The 18,290-nt window shown below is 48.4% G+C and overlaps 2 protein-coding genes across 4 annotated transcripts in view; one reads left to right on the forward strand and one right to left on the reverse strand.

Moving 5' to 3' along the window:
• The window catches only part of LGALS14 (lectin, galactoside-binding, soluble, 14), a 114,659-nt gene extending 105,278 nt beyond the window's left edge, over positions 1 to 9,381 (reverse strand). Inside the window, exon 1 of one of the 2 annotated variants that reach the window (XM_017951936.3) lies at positions 9,281 to 9,381. The gene's annotated coding sequence lies outside the window, so the exon portion shown is untranslated. The remainder of the gene's footprint in view (positions 1 to 9,280) is intronic. The other variant, XM_009194447.4, reaches the window with a different exon arrangement.
• LOC103880094 lies at positions 8,720 to 10,568 on the forward strand. 2 transcript variants are annotated; one of them, XM_031659471.1, is made up of 3 exons: positions 8,720 to 8,853; positions 9,536 to 9,727; positions 10,429 to 10,568. In XM_031659471.1, the coding sequence occupies exons 1-3, from the start codon at positions 8,782 to 8,784 to the stop codon at positions 10,468 to 10,470; spliced, it is 306 nt and encodes a 101-aa protein (XP_031515331.1). In that variant the 5' UTR covers positions 8,720 to 8,781; the 3' UTR covers positions 10,471 to 10,568. The 2 variants fall into 2 exon arrangements, 1 of the variants encoding a protein (XP_031515331.1); XR_004180277.1 differs by lacking the exons at positions 9,536 to 9,727; positions 10,429 to 10,568 and adding an exon at positions 9,166 to 9,207.
• The last annotated feature ends 7,722 nt before the right edge of the window (positions 10,569 to 18,290 follow it).

Consider the following 18,290-nt stretch of genomic DNA (forward strand, 5'->3'; position numbering starts at 1 on the left):
AAAAGAAAAGAAATGCTCCTGTAATGTCATTCATAATCACAAAAATCTGGAAATAAGCCAAATGTTCACTAATAGGAGAAAGGGTAAATTAATAGGAGAATGGGTAAATAAATTATACCCTTAAAAAACTAAATAATATGTCATTTAGGGCAATCATATATATGCAATAAAACAATTGTTTTTAAAGGCAGGGAATCCTAAACATAAATTCAGGGTAGTAGTTATCTCTGGGGCTGAAGGGTGTAAATCAGGAAAAGGGACAAAGGAGGAGCAGATGTTAGGATCAGAACCCTAGTTCTTGGGTTGTGTTGTGGGTTCACAAGTGATTACCGTATTACTCAAATACATTCAAATATATTTATATAGAGGCCCAGGCACAGACAAGGATGAAATAGGAGCCAAGGTATGCTATGAGCCAAGGATTATGATGAATCCAATTTTGTGCACTTTAAGCCATTTGAAAAACAGAAAAGCAAAACAACAAAATAATTTTTAAGAAATTGAATATAGGGTGCTATACTGTGAATGTGTTCCCCTAAAATTAATCAGCAATTCACAGGATTAGGAAGTAGGGCCTTTAGGAAGTGATTCAGTCATGAAAGGAGAGTCTTCACTAATGGGTTTAGGGTTCTTACACAAGGACTGGAGGGAGTGGGCTTCCCCTGTTTTGCCCTTCCTCCTTCTGCCATATGAGGACACAGTGCATCCCCTCCTGAAGACAGTGCACAAGGCGCCATCTTGGATGCGGAGACCAGGCCCTCACCAGACACCAATTCTGCTGGCACCTTGATCTTGGACTTCCAGCCTATGGAACTGTGAGAAATACATTTCTGTTCTTCAGAAATTACCCAGTCTAGTGTATTTTGTTACACAGTAGCACAAACCCACTAAGGCATAGTACGTTTTGTCATTTTCTTCTACAATTTTCTTTGTTGCCTCTTTAGCAGTGGGTCATTTTATATTTGATCCTTCATAATATCTCTTACTTTGGGTTTTTCACATTTCTGTTCCAAGAGTATTCTCAGACATGTATTTTTCACTATTTGTTAGTATCCAGGTCAGAAAGTCCAGAATACTTTCTTATAAGCCTTCAGGTTCTGCAACAATGTAAGTATTAATGCCTCCTGTAAACTAGGTATTTCCTTTCCAATTGTAACTGCCATCTGGAAGCAAAGTGGAATTACTTTCATTACTTTGATTACTATGAGTGTGTGGTTGATTTTTAATGTATCTGGGGTATGGTTAAATGCTGGTTTTTAATCACACAGATACATCAATGGCTTGGCACACTAGGGTATCAGTTGCTAGTTATCTCTGTATTTATCCTTGCTGTTAGAGAGGGAAAGTACAGACTGTGAAGTTGGACCAGCTGTCATACCCACAACATTTGGAGAGCTGTGATTTTTTTTTAACCTTTAGCTGTCTAACTGTCACATGTAGCAGCTCAGGTGAAAGGCACTCTTATTGTGGGGACTTTCCCTTAATGCTCTGTGGTGCAAAAGAGCAGACCTATGTAGAAGCATTTAAGTATTTTGTGCATCAACAGGACGATTAAAGGAACAATTCTTATTGTATCTTTTAGTCCCTGAAGACAAAACCATGGTGACAGTAACTAGGTCAAGGCGTTGTATTCAGAGAGGGTCAGCCTTGGTCTTTGAGCGTGAGTCTCCTTTACCCCACTGTCAAGACTCACTGAGCAGATGGGAAAGTTCAGGTGGAACATGCAGTGAATAGCAAACACGGTGGGGGGCACTCACTGTCCCGCGCTGCCACGCCTGCCATGGTCAGCAGACCTGTCTTCTACCTGACAACAGGCAGGTTGAGAAACGTTTTCCTGGAGAGTTTCCTGATTCTTCCCAGTTGTGGCAGGATGGACTGACTTAGAGGAGCTCAGGAAGGTTGTTAAAGAACACAGAAAAACAAGATGAATTGTACTCCTCAGCAGGCCTAGGTTAGAGCAGCATGTCCTTGAAGCCTCAGCCTCTCCTGGGACACAGCATAATGCCCCTAATGATTTGAAATTTGGTGGAGAGTGGGTTGCTAATCACTATGTCCAGGGACAAAAAGAGACATGAACAGCAAAAAGTTATAAAATAAGCAGGACTAACATCTGCTTATTGTGGGAGGTAGGGATTTCAGATATAAGAATTTAGCTGCATGCGAAGTTCACACCTTAATCTTAGCACCTGGGGAGGCCAAGGCAGGAGGACGGCTTGAGCCCAGGAGCTTGACATGAGCCAGGCAACATAGTAAGTCCCCATTCGCACAAAAATGTTTTTGAAGAAAAGTAGTTGAGTGTGGGGGCACATGCCTGTAGTTCCAGGTACCTGGGAGGCTGAGGCAAGAAAATCGCTTAAGCCTGGGAGATTGAGGCTGCAGTGAGCTATGATCACACGAACGCACTCCAGCCTGTGAGTCCGGAGACCCCAGCTGGCGCCCTAAATCTCCCTCTCCACCGGTAGAAGTCAGCTCGAGGAGCTCCTGAGGACAGGACTCCCGGGGAGCCGACCCTGGGAGGCCCGAAGCCTCCACTGCCACAATGCTCACTACTACATCCCCACTCCAGCCGCCACCGCGACTGCCACAGAAGCCCCCGCACACGCGTCCCCGAACCTGTGTAAAGGGGCCGCAGCCGGACTTCAAGCACGAGTCGGCCTGGGCAATGCTCACGCGCGTGGCTCGAGCCCGTTCTCCTGTCACAGTGACTCCAACGGTTGGCTGAGGACAACTCCCTGAGCCTTAACAAAGCAGAAGCCCTCCGTGGCAGTGCGTCGGTGTCGAGGCGCCAGCCTCACCAATCCAAGGGGTCAACAAAACCGTTTTGGGACACCGCGATACACGGAGGGCCTACCAGGATGCAGAAATAGACGGAGTCCAAGGAAAGCAGCGCGGCATCCCAGCCTCAGGCCTGCCCGGACGGTGATCCGGTGAATCCCCCCAAAAGTCGTACCCCCCGTGATCTCAAGGACAGGTCTGCCTGTGTGCCTGTGGACTGCTCTCTCACCCAACAGTCGTTCTCCTCAAGAGCAGAACCCCACAGCCTCAGGGATTGCCTGGGGGGGTGTGTTTCTGTGCCACTGCTGTGTGTCTGTGGGTGTGTATCACATTCTTTCTTCTCTGTCTCTCAGTCTCTGTCTGTCTCTCTCGCTTTCTCTGTCTCTCTGTCTGTGCGCCCGTGTGCGAGTGAGTGTTGGGGTGAATGTGCCCTGTGCGCCAAAAAGCGATTTCCGGCATGCCTGCCTGTCTTTAGTGAGCCTCTTTCCTGCGTCTGGCTGGGTCACGTGGCAGGTTGTCAGTCCTTTTCGCGGCGGTTCCACTTTGGGTTTCTGAAGGCCTCGACCACGTGAGGAGAGGCGTCGTTCCCGGAGCAGTTGAAATCTCATCCCCATCCCCAGCGGCCTCTTTTCTGGGATCAAGACGAACACACTCCAGCCACGGACAAAAGCCGCACGGGAGCTCATTGTCCTGCAGGAGGGAAGCAAACCGAAGTCAAAGAAGATGGTTCTATCTCCTCGTGGCTCTTCTCCGAGAAATGAAACCACACATCACCACACAATCTTAAAAAGAAGCAGGAAAGTGGACACGGCAAGGATCCCTGTACTGGGACGCTGGACTCTCTGGACAACTCACCCGTTTGGCACTCCTTTCCTTATGCCTGTGGTGGTGAAACTGTGCGTTATCCTGCCTGGGCTCTGGCCTCTGCTCCGTCCTCCCTCTTGCTCTGTCTGCCCTGTTTTGAGGGTCTAGGTGCTTCTTGGTCTGGATCAATGCCTTCAACAAAAAACACTTCCCAGTCCATCAGGGAGACACTTCCTGGAGATCCCTGTCATGATCGTTTCTCTCTCCAAACCTGTTTCTGGTTGATTGGGTAGTTTTGACAATCCTGGACCTCTGAACTTCCATACCTGTCTCAGACAGGGAAGCTCCCTCGGTCTCCATGTTTCACCTGATGGCTGAGTAGTTTGCCTAGAATGAGCGGTAGGCGACAGTGACTGGCCTTGGATTCTAGGAAAGTGCATTTCCTCTCCACTTCCTGTCTTATTCTTGAGGGACATCCTCTCCTTTGCTCCTGGGTGGGCTGCATCCCACAACTGAATCTTTTGGCTGTAAGGAATGTCGGGGAACCAACGGGACTGGGCTGGGCCCGGGGCTGGGCGCAGGGGAGATTGCGTCAGGGCTACCTGGGCGGTGGAGTGTCGGGAATGGGGTGAACTTTGCAGAAACCTCTTTGCTCCTTTGGCAGGCATTTCAAAATGTGGCTTGGGCTCACACACAGACCCCTTCCTGGTTCCCAGGCGTTCTTTGATTTTCCCTGGCATTCATGGAAAGGTCACATGTGCCCCACTTCCGCCGGGCACATGCCTAGACACCATTGTTTCTTTCGCCATTGCTCCATATGCCCTCTGTGTCACACATTCACCCCATCTGCTCTGGGATACACCAGTGCGACGTGTGGTTGCATTGGCTCCACCTCGGAATCGCCCCTGGACCTGTTTACACATGTCCTGGAAAGCGCAATCAGCTTGAAGGAGCCCCAGGCCCTTCAGAATCACGGCAGGCCACTGCTCTTTCAAAGGAGGGAGGCAGAGGGCTCAGGGGTCAGTGAATTTTCAGCTGACACCACGCCTTGAGGCCCATGGGATGATTCTGGGCTGCAGCCAGGCCCTGCCTGCCTCACCAGATGCAGTGAGCCCTCTTTCTCACCCGGAGGGGTCCAGAATCGGATCTGAAGCGGAGTCCTGAGACCCCAGCAGGCGCCCTGAAGCTCCCCCTCCCCCGGTGGAAATCGGCTCGAGGAAGTCCTGAAGACAGGACTCCTGGGGGTCTAGGGTTTGGACGTGGGAGGCCGCCCGCGGCCCCCTCTTCCACGCGGCCCCCTACCGGACCCCGGATCCAGCCGCCACCGCAGCTGCAGCAGTAGCCCCCCTGCAGCTGTGCAGCCGCCATTGTTTCAAGGGGCCACAGTCTGACTTCCAGGAGCAGAGCGCGAGTCGGACCAGCCAATGCATGCGCGAAGCGCCAGCTGACTCTCCCGTCACAGTGATTCCCACAGTTGTCTCAGAAACTTGTCCCTGAGGCTTGGCAAAGGAGGGCTCAAGGAGCCCTCCGTGGCAGTGCTTGGGTATCAGGGCTCCGAGTCTCCGGCCTGCCCCACAGTGTTTTCATCCCCTTTCCATTCTGAGCCGCCTCTTTGCTAGGATCCAGAGGACCACACCCCAGCCAAGGACAAAGGCCTCCCAGGTGCTCACTGTCCACCCGCAGGAGGGTGCCCACACACCTTCAAGAAGATGGTTCTCACTCCTTTCGCCCTCCGCCCTCATTGAGTAATCTAGCCACAGCTCGACACAGGGACGGAGAAGGAAGCCGGCAATGACATGGGGCAAGCATCTCTGTCACGCAAACGCTGGCCTTTCTGTCCAAGTCACCCGTTTTGCACTTCTCCCCGGCTGCCCGTGATGGTTGCACTTGCAGTATCCTGCCTGGGCTCTGGCCTCTGCTCTGTCTCCCTCTTGCTCTGTCTGCCCAATTTTGGACAAGTGTTGAGGCTTCTTCGTCTGGCTCACTGTCTTCAACAAAGATCACTTCCCAGTCTATCAGGGACAAACTTCGTAGGGGTCCATTTCATGATTGCTACCCTCTGCAAACCTATTTCTGGTTGATTGGGCAGGTGTGATGATCCTGGAGCTCGGGGCTTCCATACCTGTCTGGGCGGGGAAGCTCCCTTGGTCTCCATGTCCCAACTGCTGGCTGCGTGGTCGGTCCAGGAAGAGCGGGAGAGGACACCAGCGTGACTCACCTTTGCCTTCTAGAAAAGGCGGTGTTGTATCCCACCTACACTTTCTGTCTCATTCCTGAGGGCCATCCAGTTCCTCTGCTCCTGAGGAAAGTGCCTGCAAGCACTGAATCTTTTTGCTGCCATGGATGTCAGGGGACCAAAGGACTGGGTTTTGCTGGGTGCAAGGGAGGTGGCGTGAGGGTATGTCCATCAGTGTCCGTCTGGGCATCGCCCCCTATGGCCTCAAAGACACACGCTCACTCTGTCTGCTCTTGGGGGACGTCAGTGCCACGTGTGGTCACATTGCCTCCATCTCGGACTCGCCTCTGTCTCTCTTTGCACATACGGCAGAAAGGAGTGTTGTGATGTGGAGTACCCGGGCCTTGGAGATTAAGGCAGGAGTCCACTGCTCCACCCAGGAAGGAGGGAGGCAGTGGGCTCACGGATCAGTGCATTTTCAGCGGACAGTAGGCCCTGCGGCCCTTGGGATCTTTCTGTGCCCCAGCGAGGCCCTTCCCGCCTCACTACATTGTAACCCCATTCCTGATCACCCGGTCGGATCCATAATCGGATCCGAAAAGAAGTCTGGAGAGGCCAGCCGGCACCCTGAAGCTCCTCCTCCACCGGGAACTGAAGCAGAAGACCGATGGAGAAGGTCCTGAGAACAGGACTCCTATGGGTCCGATGCTGGGTCTCCCGTAGGCCCCTCTCATAGTCCTCTTCCCACCCGCCGCCTTGGACTGCGCCGCCGCCGCTGTCAGGGCTGCCCCAGTCCCCGAAGCCGCCTCGTCGCCACCATTTTTTTTTTTTTTTTGAGACGGAGTCTCGCTCTGTCGCCCAGGCTGGAGTGCAGTGGCCCGATCTCGGCTCACTGCAAGCTCCGCCTCCCGGGTTCATGCCATTCTCCCGCCTCAGCCTCCGGAGTAGCTGGGACTACAGGTGCCCGCCACCATGCCCGGCTAATTTTTTTGTATTTTTAGTACAGACGGGGTTTCACCGTGTTAGCCAGGATGGTCTGGATCTCCTGACCTCATGATCTGCCGGCCTCAGCCTCCCAAAGTGCTGGGATTACAGGCACCTGCCACCAGGCCCAGCTAATTTTTGTATTTTTAGTAGAGACAGGGTCTCGTCATGTTGGCCAGGCTGGTCTTGAACTCCTGACCTTGGGTGATCCACCCCCCTCGGCCTCCCAAAGTGCTGGGATTACAGGCGTGAGCCACTGCGCCCGGCAACACAGGTTTTGAGAGGATGGGAACAGGACGTGGCAAGGATCTGTGAGTGTGCAGGCTGTGTTTCACATATCATTAAACATAGTCTAGTGAGTGTTCTGCAGATAGCTGGCATTTAAGTTTGTTTTACTGAATCAAGGAAAAGAAAAAATGCTGAGAAAAAAATGACACAACTTGCCTGCCAGTCCATCTGATTGTTACAAAGTTAATAGTAATTTTAATTTATCTCATGTAAAGGTCCTTGGCAGTGATACCTAATTTCCTAAGATAGCCTTGCTTTATTTTGTATGATAAAGCTGTCATGCATATCAGAGTATCTGGAAATTCTTCCCAACACCCCTGACATATGTAATCAATACATTCCCAAAATAATATACCAAACCAAACAGAAAATAATTTGTTACTTAGTTCCTTCAAATTTGTTTATTTCAGTTGTGGTTCCTTCATGCAGGAAACATTTCATGTGTGTCTGGCACTCTTCCAGTCACAGATTTCATCTTAAACAACCTAAGTATTGAAATGTTTGTGCCCTTTGATTAATTTTTCCTACATAAATACTTTGATAAAGAGCTACACTGAGGGCGGGTACAGTGGCTCACACCTGTAATCCCAGCTCTTTGGGAGGCTGAGGCGGCAGGACCAGGAGGTCAGGAGATCCAAGACCATCCTGGCCAACATGGTGAAACCCTGTCTCTTCAAAAATACAAAGAATTAGCTAGGCAAGGACAAGCGCTGGCTCGTGCCTGTAATCTCAGCACTTTGGGAGGCTGGGGCAGATGGATCACATGAGGTTAGGAGTTCGAGACCAGCCTGGCCAACATGTTGAAACCTTGGCTATACCAAAAATACAAAAATTAGACCCAGAAGGTCATATCCGAATGAGAAAGGCATTGTTTGGCTCAAATTGTCTGACACTAAGAACAGTGCAGACTGGCCAAGTGAGGTGGCTCACACCTGTAATCCCAGCACTTTGGGAGGCCGAGGCGGGTGGATCACCTGAGGTCAGAGGATCAACACCAGCCTGACCAACATGGTGAAACTCCATCTCCACTAAAAAAAAAATTACAAGAAAATTAATCAGGCGTGCTGGCACATGCCTGTAAATCCTAGCTATTCAGGAGGCTAAGGCAGGAGAATCACTCGAACCCAGGTGGCGGAGGTTGCAGTGAGCAGAGATCATGCCATCACACTCTAGCCTGGGCAACAAGAGCAAAACTGTATCTCAAAAAAACAAGAATAGTGCAAAGTTAAAGCAGATTTATTTTCCAAGAAGCAGGGAACCTGGAATTTTGGGTGAAATGTCCCAATTGCCAGAAGCTGAAAATGCTCTCAAATGTAAAATTCAGGTCAGACTATATCAAGCTTCTCCTTGTTCTATGTGTGAACAGCTAGTCTGTATCTTCACCTATGCATATTTAAAAATCAACCTTAAGAAGGCCCTTGGCCACCATAATCCTTCCACACTAGCAAGAGCCCAGCCTCTGAGACTGTGCTTCCTTCCCGCCTCCCACTGGAATGCCTTCCCCCTAATCTCCAAGGTATCAAACTGGTCAGGGACAGCTGAGACAGCCCTACTTCTGGGAGTCCTCCCCAACCCCTTGAAGTCACAGGCATCTCTGATGTCCCTGCCTTTCATCCACATCACTGAACAATTAAGTGCACATGTCTCAGTACTTTTATTTAAACCATTCCTTGTGTGTTTACAATTAACTACTTCGTGAATGACTGCAGTACGGATGGAGCAGAAAGGAATGCTGAGGGAGGACTCCGGTTAGAATGAGCTGCTCTTCCAGGACTAGGAATGAACTTTCCCCAGTACCAACCAGGCAGCCTCCAGGGCAAGAAAAGGTAAGGGGATCCATCCTGTTGACAGCCAAGATGGAATTACAGGTAATTCTCACCTCTTTTTTGACTCTCAGGTGGAAACCCCCTCCCCACGAGGTGAAGCGGAGTCCGCTCCAGAGCCCCGAAGTTGGGGTCGGGGATGTCACAGAAATCACCAGGGCAGCCAATTCCCATCCACAGGGGGCCCAGGATGACCCAGCACCCTCAAGCTCAGCCCCAAGCTCGGGTCAGGGAGTGAAGCCCTTGTCCCCAAGCAACAGAGTGAGGGTTTGTCTCTAACCCTGTGGGCTCCAGTGAAAGGAAAATGGCCTGGAGGTGCCCACAGGAGAGCACCCGAGTTCTGAGACAGATCTATGGCTCCCAGCCTGAGTCCCCGTGACTAACACAGGGACGCACAGAGGGGCATGCTGCCTGCCTATAGGGCACTCACCGAATGCGGGTGCACGCTGTGGATCCTGAAGCCGGTCAGGTAACGAGGTGCAGAGGTGTGGGAAACACCGGGAGGGAGGCCTCCCTGGGGGCCAACTAGCCTAACCAGGCGGGACCAGCGACCAGAAGTGCTTCTGACGTTAACGCGACACACGGAAGGTGCGTAGGGTACGTAGTGGAAGTGACCGCAGAGGCCTCTGGGTATTGTAGTTTTGGAGCTAGAGAGGCGGGCAAGCAGTTGGCTTTGCCCACACAGGGTGCCTCTGACATCTGCACAGCGCACACAGCCGAGTTTAAGAGCCCACTGTTAAGATGCCCAAGTGACGTTGACAAGTTTCTCCTCTGCGAGCCAATGAGATCTGATGACTCCGAGAGCATCATGGGACCGCCAAAGGATTCTGGAAAATGCGGTCCCGGGTGGCCAGTGTGCGCTGACCTTCACCTGCAGGTGAGCTGAGCTCACCACGCAAGTCTCTGCCCTGGTGCACCCTTCCCCAAGCAGACGCCAGGTTGGGACAGAAGTGGCTCAGGGAGAGGCAATACTCTCTCGGAACTCCCGGTTTGGGGGCGACACTAACCCTGTGTCCCCTAGAGTAGGACAGTGTACCAGGACAGGGAACCCCCAGACTGTTCTCAGGGAGAGCAATATTGGCTTGGGGCAAACTCCTGGAATGAAGATGGGGAGAGTCTGGTCACGTTTCCCCAGGATTTTAGGGGACTTAGGCTGGACTTGGGTGAACAGCAGAAGATCCCCTGGTGATAGTGGTGGTGAGAATTGGAGGCTTGAGCCAAAAATTCCCGAGGTTTTTGTTTTGTTTTGTTTTGTTTTTTGAGACAGTCTTGCTCTGTCTCCCAGGCTGTAGTGCAATGGCAAGATCTCGGCTCATTGTGACCGCCTCCCGAGTTCAAGTAATTCTCCTGACTCAGCCTCCCAACCCGCCACCATGCCGATTTTTTTTTCTTTCTTTTTTCGTATTTTTAGTAGAGACGGTGTTTCGCCACATTGCCCAGCCTGGTCTCGAACTCCTGACCTCAAGTGATCCACCTGCGGCGGCCTCCCAAAGTGATGGGACTACAGGCTTGAGCCCCCACACCCAGCTCATTTTTATCTTTTATCTTACAGGTTTTTATCTTTTTTTTATCTTACAGGTGCGGCTTGAGGGAAACTTCTGGAGGGTGGGGTGGAATTGAAGCAGAGGCACAATTGTAACCTTTCTGCTCAATATGGGTGTTTTCTTTATGCATTAGTTTGTGTTTTTAAAGATATTACATTAAAAATGTGTTTATCTTGATTACTGAGTTTCTTTTGTGGTGCCCCTTTAAATTCTCTCTCCACAGTCCTGAGCCTTGATAGAAGTTATGGCCTGGCCTCTGGGCATCAAGCAGCCAGCAAGTCCCTTAGTAGCTTTCTCTGAATTATTGAATTGTGAGTGATCTTTTCCTTTCCTGACTTCCTTAATATCCACAATTTCCTTGTAACCATCCTTCCAAAGCCACACCCACAAGGCACCTCCAAGACCTATCATAAAGCAGATGTTCAAAGACTATTTGTAAATCTTCACAACACACCCCTTTCAGAATGTCTTCCAACACCCTTTGCCTGGAGAAGTAAAAAACAAGGTTTGCATGTTGAGTATCAGCCTCTCCCATTGGGTGGGTGTTTAAGAAGGAAGATCAGCCGAGAACCCTATTCCAGCCCAGGTAAATGACCTTGCCAAAGATTTAATATCCACAAATGTAGAATGCTTGTAGCAGTACTCAGTGGGAACCAAAGTCAGGCATGGGGCTGGGCTTTAAGGAGCACAAACGAAAAGGAGGGACTAGAAAACTTCAGAAAGGTGTTGGCGGGGACAGGGGACAGTGAGGATGTGGGATACTGAGATAATCCAAATCCCTGTGTGGAGACCTATGTGTACAAAGGCTGTAAAGAGAGACCCAGGCTGATGGGGTATCTGTAATAAATCAAACATAATATAACAGGAGGCCAAGTGATAAGGGGACCCTGGAAAAACAGAAGAAGCAGCAAAAGGAGCAGTATCAAACTCCACAGAAATTCACAAACATCAAGACACTAAGAAAGCTGCATTCATTTAAATCAAGGTGACAGGCTGGGCGCGGTAGCTCACGCCTGTAATCCTAGCACTTTGGGAGGCCAAGGCGGGCAGATCATTTGAGGTTCAAGACCAGCCTGGCTAACGTGGTGAAAGCTCGTCTCTACTAAAAATACAAAAATTAGCTGGGAGTGGTGGTGGGTACCTATAATCCCAGCTACATGGGATTATAGACAGGGCGTAGGGGCTCATGCCTGTAATTCCGGCAGTTTGGGAGGCTAAGGCAGGAGATTCTTTGAATCCAGGAGTTTGAGACCCACCTGAGCTACACAGCCTGCCTCTGTTTCTACAAAAAACACAAAAGTTAGCCAGACATGTTGGTGCACACCTGTGTGGTCTCAGCTACCACACAAGGATGACAAATAAAAAGAATTACCTGGCTGGGTACTGTGACTCACACCTGTATTCCCAGCACTTTGAGAGGCTGAGGTGGCAGACTGCTTGAACCCAGGAGTCTGAGACTGGTTTGGGCAACATAGCAAGACCTTGTCTCTATTATTTAAAAAAATAAATAAAAAAGCAAAGAATTTCCTATGGCAAGTATTTTTTTTAATTAGAGAGGCAGCCAACTTCCATAAGAAGTCTGAAAATAAAAGCCATAAATCCCCTTAGGGGCCAAGGGCTTTGGTCCTCTCAAGGTTGCTGAAAAATCAATTTGCAAAGGGCAGATTAATTGAAGAAAAGGTATACAAATTTATTTAACATGTATACACAAGTGCTTTCAGATTGAAGACCCAAAAATACAGGAAAAATGGTTCATTTTTATGCTTAGGATTGAAACCACCTTTGCCCAAATTATAACAGTGAGAAAATTATGACAGTGGAAGACATCTGATCTAACCAATGCCCATCTTGCGTTTTTTTGGTTTTTTTATTTTTCTTTTGATTTTGTTTTCAAGATGATGTCTTGCAGATAGGATTGAGAAGCAGCGGGTTAGAATAAGTTGTCACAGAATTGATGGTGTGATGTGGCGGATACCCTTTTTCACAAGAGGTGTTAGGAGGATTTGGGGAAATGCTTATATGAGTGTAGCCTAATTTTAACTGGCCCAGCCCCATGAAGAAGCCCACCTTCATTTTCTTCAGTGAAATATAAAGGGAAAAAGAAAGATACAGAGACCAAATTTTTTGTTTATTAGAAGTCAGAACCTGGGCAACATGGCAAAACCCCATCTCTACAAAATATACCAAAAACAAACAAAAAAAAAATTAGCCAGGCATGGTGGCATATGCCTATAGTCCCAGCTACTCAGGAGGCTGAGGCAGGAGGATCAGCTGAGCCCGGGAGGTCGAAGCTCCAGCGAGCCATGATTGCACCAGCCTGGGTGACAGAGCAAGATCCTGTCTCAAAGGGAAAAAAAAAGAGAAGTCAGTATTTGTAGATTTATTATGGGAAAGCACAGTTGCAGTTCTGGGACGACCTCTAGAAATAGTCCATCTCCTCAAAATATACACAAAGTTTCAGAGGAGACCTCGACTCAACAAGGTAACAACAGAAGAAGTGCTTAGTAAGCTGCTCTGACAGGGTCCCAAAAGAACACTCATAAGGGCCGGGCGCGGTGGCTCACACCTGTAATCCCAGCACTTTGGAGGCCAGAGGCCGGTGTATCACCTGAGGTCAGGAGTTCGAGACCAGCCTGACCAACATGGAGAAACCCCCGCCTCTATTAAAAATACAAAAATTAGCCCGCATGGGGGCGCACGCCTATAATCCCAGCTACTCGGGAGGCTAAGCCAGGAGAATTGCTTGAACCTGGGAGGAGGAGGTTGCAGTGAGCCGAGATCGCACCATTGCACTCCAGCCTGGGTGACAGAGCAAGACTCCATCTCAAAAAAAAAAAAAAAGAACACTCGTAAGAGACAAATGGTGTGTGGCAACTTTGATAGACAACTTCGATAGAATTTTTCACATTAACAGTCTCAGAAGGCCGGGCCTGGTGACTCATGCCTGTAATCCCAACACTTTGGTAGGCCAAGGCAGGCGGATTGCTTGAGCCCAGGAGTTCAAGACCAGCCTGGACAACATGGCAAAACCCTGTCTCTACAAAAATTACAAAAATTAGCCTGGCATGGTGGCATGCATTTGTAATCCTAGCTATTCGGGAGGCTGAGGCAGGGGGATAGCTTGAGCCCAGGAGGGGAAGGTTGCCACCATGAGCCGAGATCGCGCCACCGCGCTTCAGCCTGGACAACAGAGCCATACCTATTTTCAAAAAAAAAAAAAAGGCCGGGCGCGGTGGCTCAAGCCTGTAATCCCAGCACTTTGGGAGGCCGAGGCGGGCGGATCACGAGGTCAGGAGATCGAGACCATCCTGGCTAACACGGTGAAACCCCGTCTCTACTAAAAAATACAAAAAACTAGCCGGGCGAGGTGGCGGGCACCTGTAGTCCCAGCTACTCCGGAGGCTGAGGCAGGAGAATGGCGTAAACCCGGGAGGCAGAGCTTGCAGTGAGCTGAGATCTGGCCACTGCACTCCAGCCTGGGCGACAGAGCGAGACTCCGTCTCAAAAAAAAAAAAAAAAACAAAAAAAAAACAAAAAAAAAACGATCCCAGAAGAGATCACCAAATCTGAGTAAAGCTTTAGACCTTGTTTGACTTGGCTGCCCTCTAGTGGGCAGAAGCCTGAACGGAGGGTAAGGGGAGGAAAAGGTGGGCTCCTAAACTTTCCCCAGTGTTTCCGTCTGGAGTGTAGATTCTGAACAACCATTTCCAGGATGCTCTGAGTCCTGGCCTCTTTTGTGTGTGTGTGTGTGTGTGTGTGTGACTTGGAGTCTCACTCTGCCGCCTGGGCTGCAGTGCAGTGGCGCGATCTCGGCTCACTGCAACCTCCGCCTCCCGGGTTCAAAGGATTCTCCTGCCTCAGGTTTCTGAGCATCGGAGATTACAGACGCACGCCACCACACCCGGCTAATTTTCTTTTGTATTTTTAGTAGAGATGGGGTTTCACCACGTTGGCAGGGCTGGTCTCGAACTCCTGAGTTCAAGTGATCTGCCTCAGCCTCCCAAAGTGCTGGGATTACAGGTGTGAGCCACTGCACCTGGCTGAGTCCGGGCCTCTATTTTAGAGGTTTATGTGCAAATGTTTATTTCAGGGATCCGTTTGCAGCAGGGACTTAGGGTAAAGGATAGTTTAATCATAAAGAAACAATCAGACAATCCCAGAAGTATGGAATGTTATACCAAACAACTGGCCTGGGCTATTCAAAAACTCAGTGTCAAGATAGCCACAAAAAAAGGGGAAGAGGCCGAGCACAGTGGCTCACGCTTGTAATACTACACCTTGAGAGGCCAAAGCAGACAGATTGCAGATGGAGAAAGGATCGCTTAAGGCCAAGAGTTCAAGAACAGCCTAGGAAACATATCAAGACTCTATTTCTACCAAAAAAAAAAAAAAATTAATTAATTAGCCAGGCATGGGGGCACCCACTTGTAGTCCCGGCTACGTGGTAGGCTCAGGTGGGAGGATCACTCAAGCCCAGGAGATCAAGGCTGCAGTGAGCCATGATCGTGCCTTTGCCGTCCAGACCAGGAGACAGCAAGACATTATCTCAAAAACAAAACCAAAGAAAAAAAACACAAGATGGGGATTGGTTAGATCAGATCTCCTACACCGTCATAATTTTCTCACTGTTATCATTTGTGCAAAGGTAGTTTCAAACCTAACCATAAAAATGAACCACTTTTTGCCAGGCATGTGCCACACGCCTGTAATCCCGGCACATCCAGCCTGGATGACAGAGCTAGACTCTGTCTCAAAATATATATATTAATTGGGTTCAAATTCTCTCTCTCTCTCTTTCTCTCTCTCTCTCTCACACACACACACACACCCCTCTGCTGTAAAGATTTTAAGCAATGTGGAGCCCCTGATCCCAGCTGCCTTAATGGTTTAGTCTACAACATGGTTGCAATCATCCTCAAGTCATCCTGAAATACTGGCGGTGAATTACAAAGATGCTGCAGCCACAACAGACACAGTCTTGGGAGCAACAGAAAACCTGGACTACCTCTCAAATTTTTGTTTGTATCCCCTCACATTATCACCAAGTTTTTCTGCCTTCCTCTATTTGTGGTTTCTTATTTTAGTTCACTTCATTTTCCTGGAACCATTTTTGTATCACTTCTGTCTAATAAATCATCATTTTACTTAGAGCAATTTCTATTCTTGGAAAATCAGAGGGCCTTTCAGCTTCTGCTGTAAGGTGATTCTTAGTCTGGAGAACAAGATTATATCTGCTTCTGTAGGATTACAGCAAATTACTATGATTTCTACTTCTTCCTGTGATAATATATGTTATTACCTAAGTCTGCAACTTCTTTTGTTAAATATTTGTGACTCTCCAGGCAGCCTGAAGGTGAGGACTCCAGCCTAGCCTGGGAGCTGCCTTAAAGGAGCCACACACTTAGTGATTGCAGAGATGCTGGTAGGAAGCAGCAAGTAGTCTAGCTGTTGTGTTTTATTAATTTGGTGCTTGGACCAGGAAAATTAAAATGCAGTCTTGTGTTCTGTGGATGAGACCTTACTGCCTCAGAATAGCTACTTCTGATAGAGCAGCGAACAATAAGTCATTTAAGTCATTTGTTGATGGTCATGAATCATGGCATCATGACAGGGACCACCACCAGCAAAATCAAAGCAAATTATTTTGTTTGTTCACATTAATCAGAACAAAGAGAAAGTAATTGGAGAGCCAGTATATAAGATGCATGTTTCAATATTACGAGACCCGTAAAAGAATGGTAATAAGCCGAGCACGGTGGTTCATGCCTGTAATCTCAGCACTCTGGGAGGCCAAAGGCAGGCGGATCACAAGGTCAGGAGTTCGAGACCAGCCTGAACAACATAATAAAACCCTGTCTCTACTAAAAATACAAAAATTAGCTGGACGTGGTGGCGCACACTTGTAATCCCAGCTACTCAGGAGGCTGAGGCAGGAGAATCACTGGAACCCGAGAGGCAGAGGTTGCAGTGAGCCAAGATCACGCCACTGCACTTCAGCTTGGGCGACAGAGTGAGACTTCGTCAAAAAACAAAACAAAACAAAACGAAAGAATGGTAATGAATATAGTAACTATCAAGAAAGTAAAATATTTAAAAACCATAATGAAAATGTAGGCTGGAGGCCCAGCACAGTGGCTCACGCCTATAATCCCAGCACTTTGGGAGGCCGAGGCAGGCGGATCATTTGAGCCCAGGAGTTTGAGACCAGCCTCGGCAACATAAGGAGACCCTGTCTCTACAAAAAAATTAAAAATTAGCAGGGTGTGGTGGTGCACACCTGTAGTCCCAGGTACTCGGGAGGCGGAAGTGGGAGGATCACTTGAACTCAGAAGGTTGAGGCTGCAGTGAGCTGTGATTGTGCCACTGCACTCCAGTCTGGGTAACAGAATGAGATGAAAGAAAGAGAGAAAGAGAGAGAGAGAGAGAGAGAAGAAAAGGAGAGAGAAAGAGAAAATGTGAATGGGTGAATCTCATAAAAATAATGTTATGTGCAAAAAACCAGATACAAGAGTATACGTGAGAAAACATTTTAAATGGTTCATTTTTGAGGCATGATAAATCTAAGTACTGGCAGCCAGGCTGAAAATGTAACAAATCACAGGGCTCATGCACCTAGAAGGTCACAATAAGGGAATAGAATGTAGAGGCGGGGTCAGCCCATAAAAGGGAAGAGAGTGGCCGGCGGCACGGTGGCTCACGCCTGTAATCCCAGCACTTTGGGAGGCCGAGGCAGGTGGATCATGAAGTCAAGAGATTGAGACTATCCTGGCCAACATAGTGAAACCTTATCTCTACTAAAAATACAAAAATTAGCTGAGCTTAGTGGCATGCGCCTGTAGTCACAGCTACTGGGGAGACTGAGGCAGGAGAATCGCTCAAACCCAGGAGGCAAAAGTTGCAGTGAGCCGAGATCACGCCACTGCACTCCAGCCTGGCTACAGAGCGAGACTCCAACTTAAAAAAAAAAGGGAAGGACATTTTATTATTGGGAAATCGAAACTTAAACGTGTAAGGGGATGGGGTATAACCTTATAAAGGGGATAATGAAACCTAGGTGAAGTCCGGGAAGATTGTAACCCCATAGTACTTGACCAATTAGGAACCGGGGGAGGGACTTGCATGCTAGGAGATAAATTACCTGTTGTGACTGCTCTGGGTGTGCCTGCCTACTCCCAGCTGATCTTGCAAGATCTTTATTAAAAGTCTCACTTCCACTGTTCTTCGTGCCTCCAAATCCATTCTTCGGGTTTGGACAGGTGAGTGTGTTTCTCACATACATAAAATTCATAATACAGACCAAACTAAACTACAGCATTAAGAATGCACCCTTAGGTGGTAAAATGAAAAGAAAAACAAGAAAGTGATTACCGTAAGTATCAGGGTAGTAGTTACTTCTGGGTAGAAAGAAAAGGATAGTGATAAGAAGAGGAAGGGTTCTGGGATACTGGAAATATTCCATTTCTTGGCCTGTGTGGCAGTTAAATGGATGTTCACTTTGTGATAAATCATTCAGCTGTATATTTATATTTTGTTTACTTTTCTGAATGTTATATTGCACAAATAAGATTTGAAAAACAAATGTCCAAGGTAGTCAATGCAATGTTAAAGATAATAAGAAAAGACTATAATTATAAAGCTTTAGTAGCTTTATGATCGATCCGTATGGGTGAAGATAGGCAAAGGAATGAATAAAAAAAAATTAAAAATCCAGAAAAGACCATGAATCTAAAATATCTTGATATATAATAGAGGTGGCATATAATCTACTGGAGAACAAAGAGAAACACCCTAGGACAGAACCTTGAGAATGCCTATAAGAAGCGATCTTGTAAGCATTTCTCATAAACATCAAGCTGGTTGAAATGGCCAATACGGCCCCGCCCTTCGTCGTTGGGC

Source organism: Papio anubis, chromosome 20 (genome assembly GCF_008728515.1).
Source record: "Papio anubis isolate 15944 chromosome 20, Panubis1.0, whole genome shotgun sequence".
NCBI lineage: Eukaryota > Metazoa > Chordata > Mammalia > Primates > Cercopithecidae > Papio > Papio anubis.

What these genes read in the sequence shown, in the direction of transcription:
- LOC103880094 (XM_031659471.1), top strand. Translation starts at nt 8,782, where the DNA reads ATGAGCTGCTCTTCCAGGACTAGGAATGAACTTTCCCCAGTACCAACC. An exon ending in AGCCTCCAGGGCAAGAAAAG is followed by an intron (nt 8,854 to 9,535) that starts GTAAGGGGATCC and finishes TTGCCCACACAG; the next exon opens with GGTGCCTCTGACATCTGCAC. An exon ending in GCGCTGACCTTCACCTGCAG is followed by an intron (nt 9,728 to 10,428) that starts GTGAGCTGAGCT and finishes TTTATCTTACAG; the next exon opens with GTGCGGCTTGAGGGAAACTT.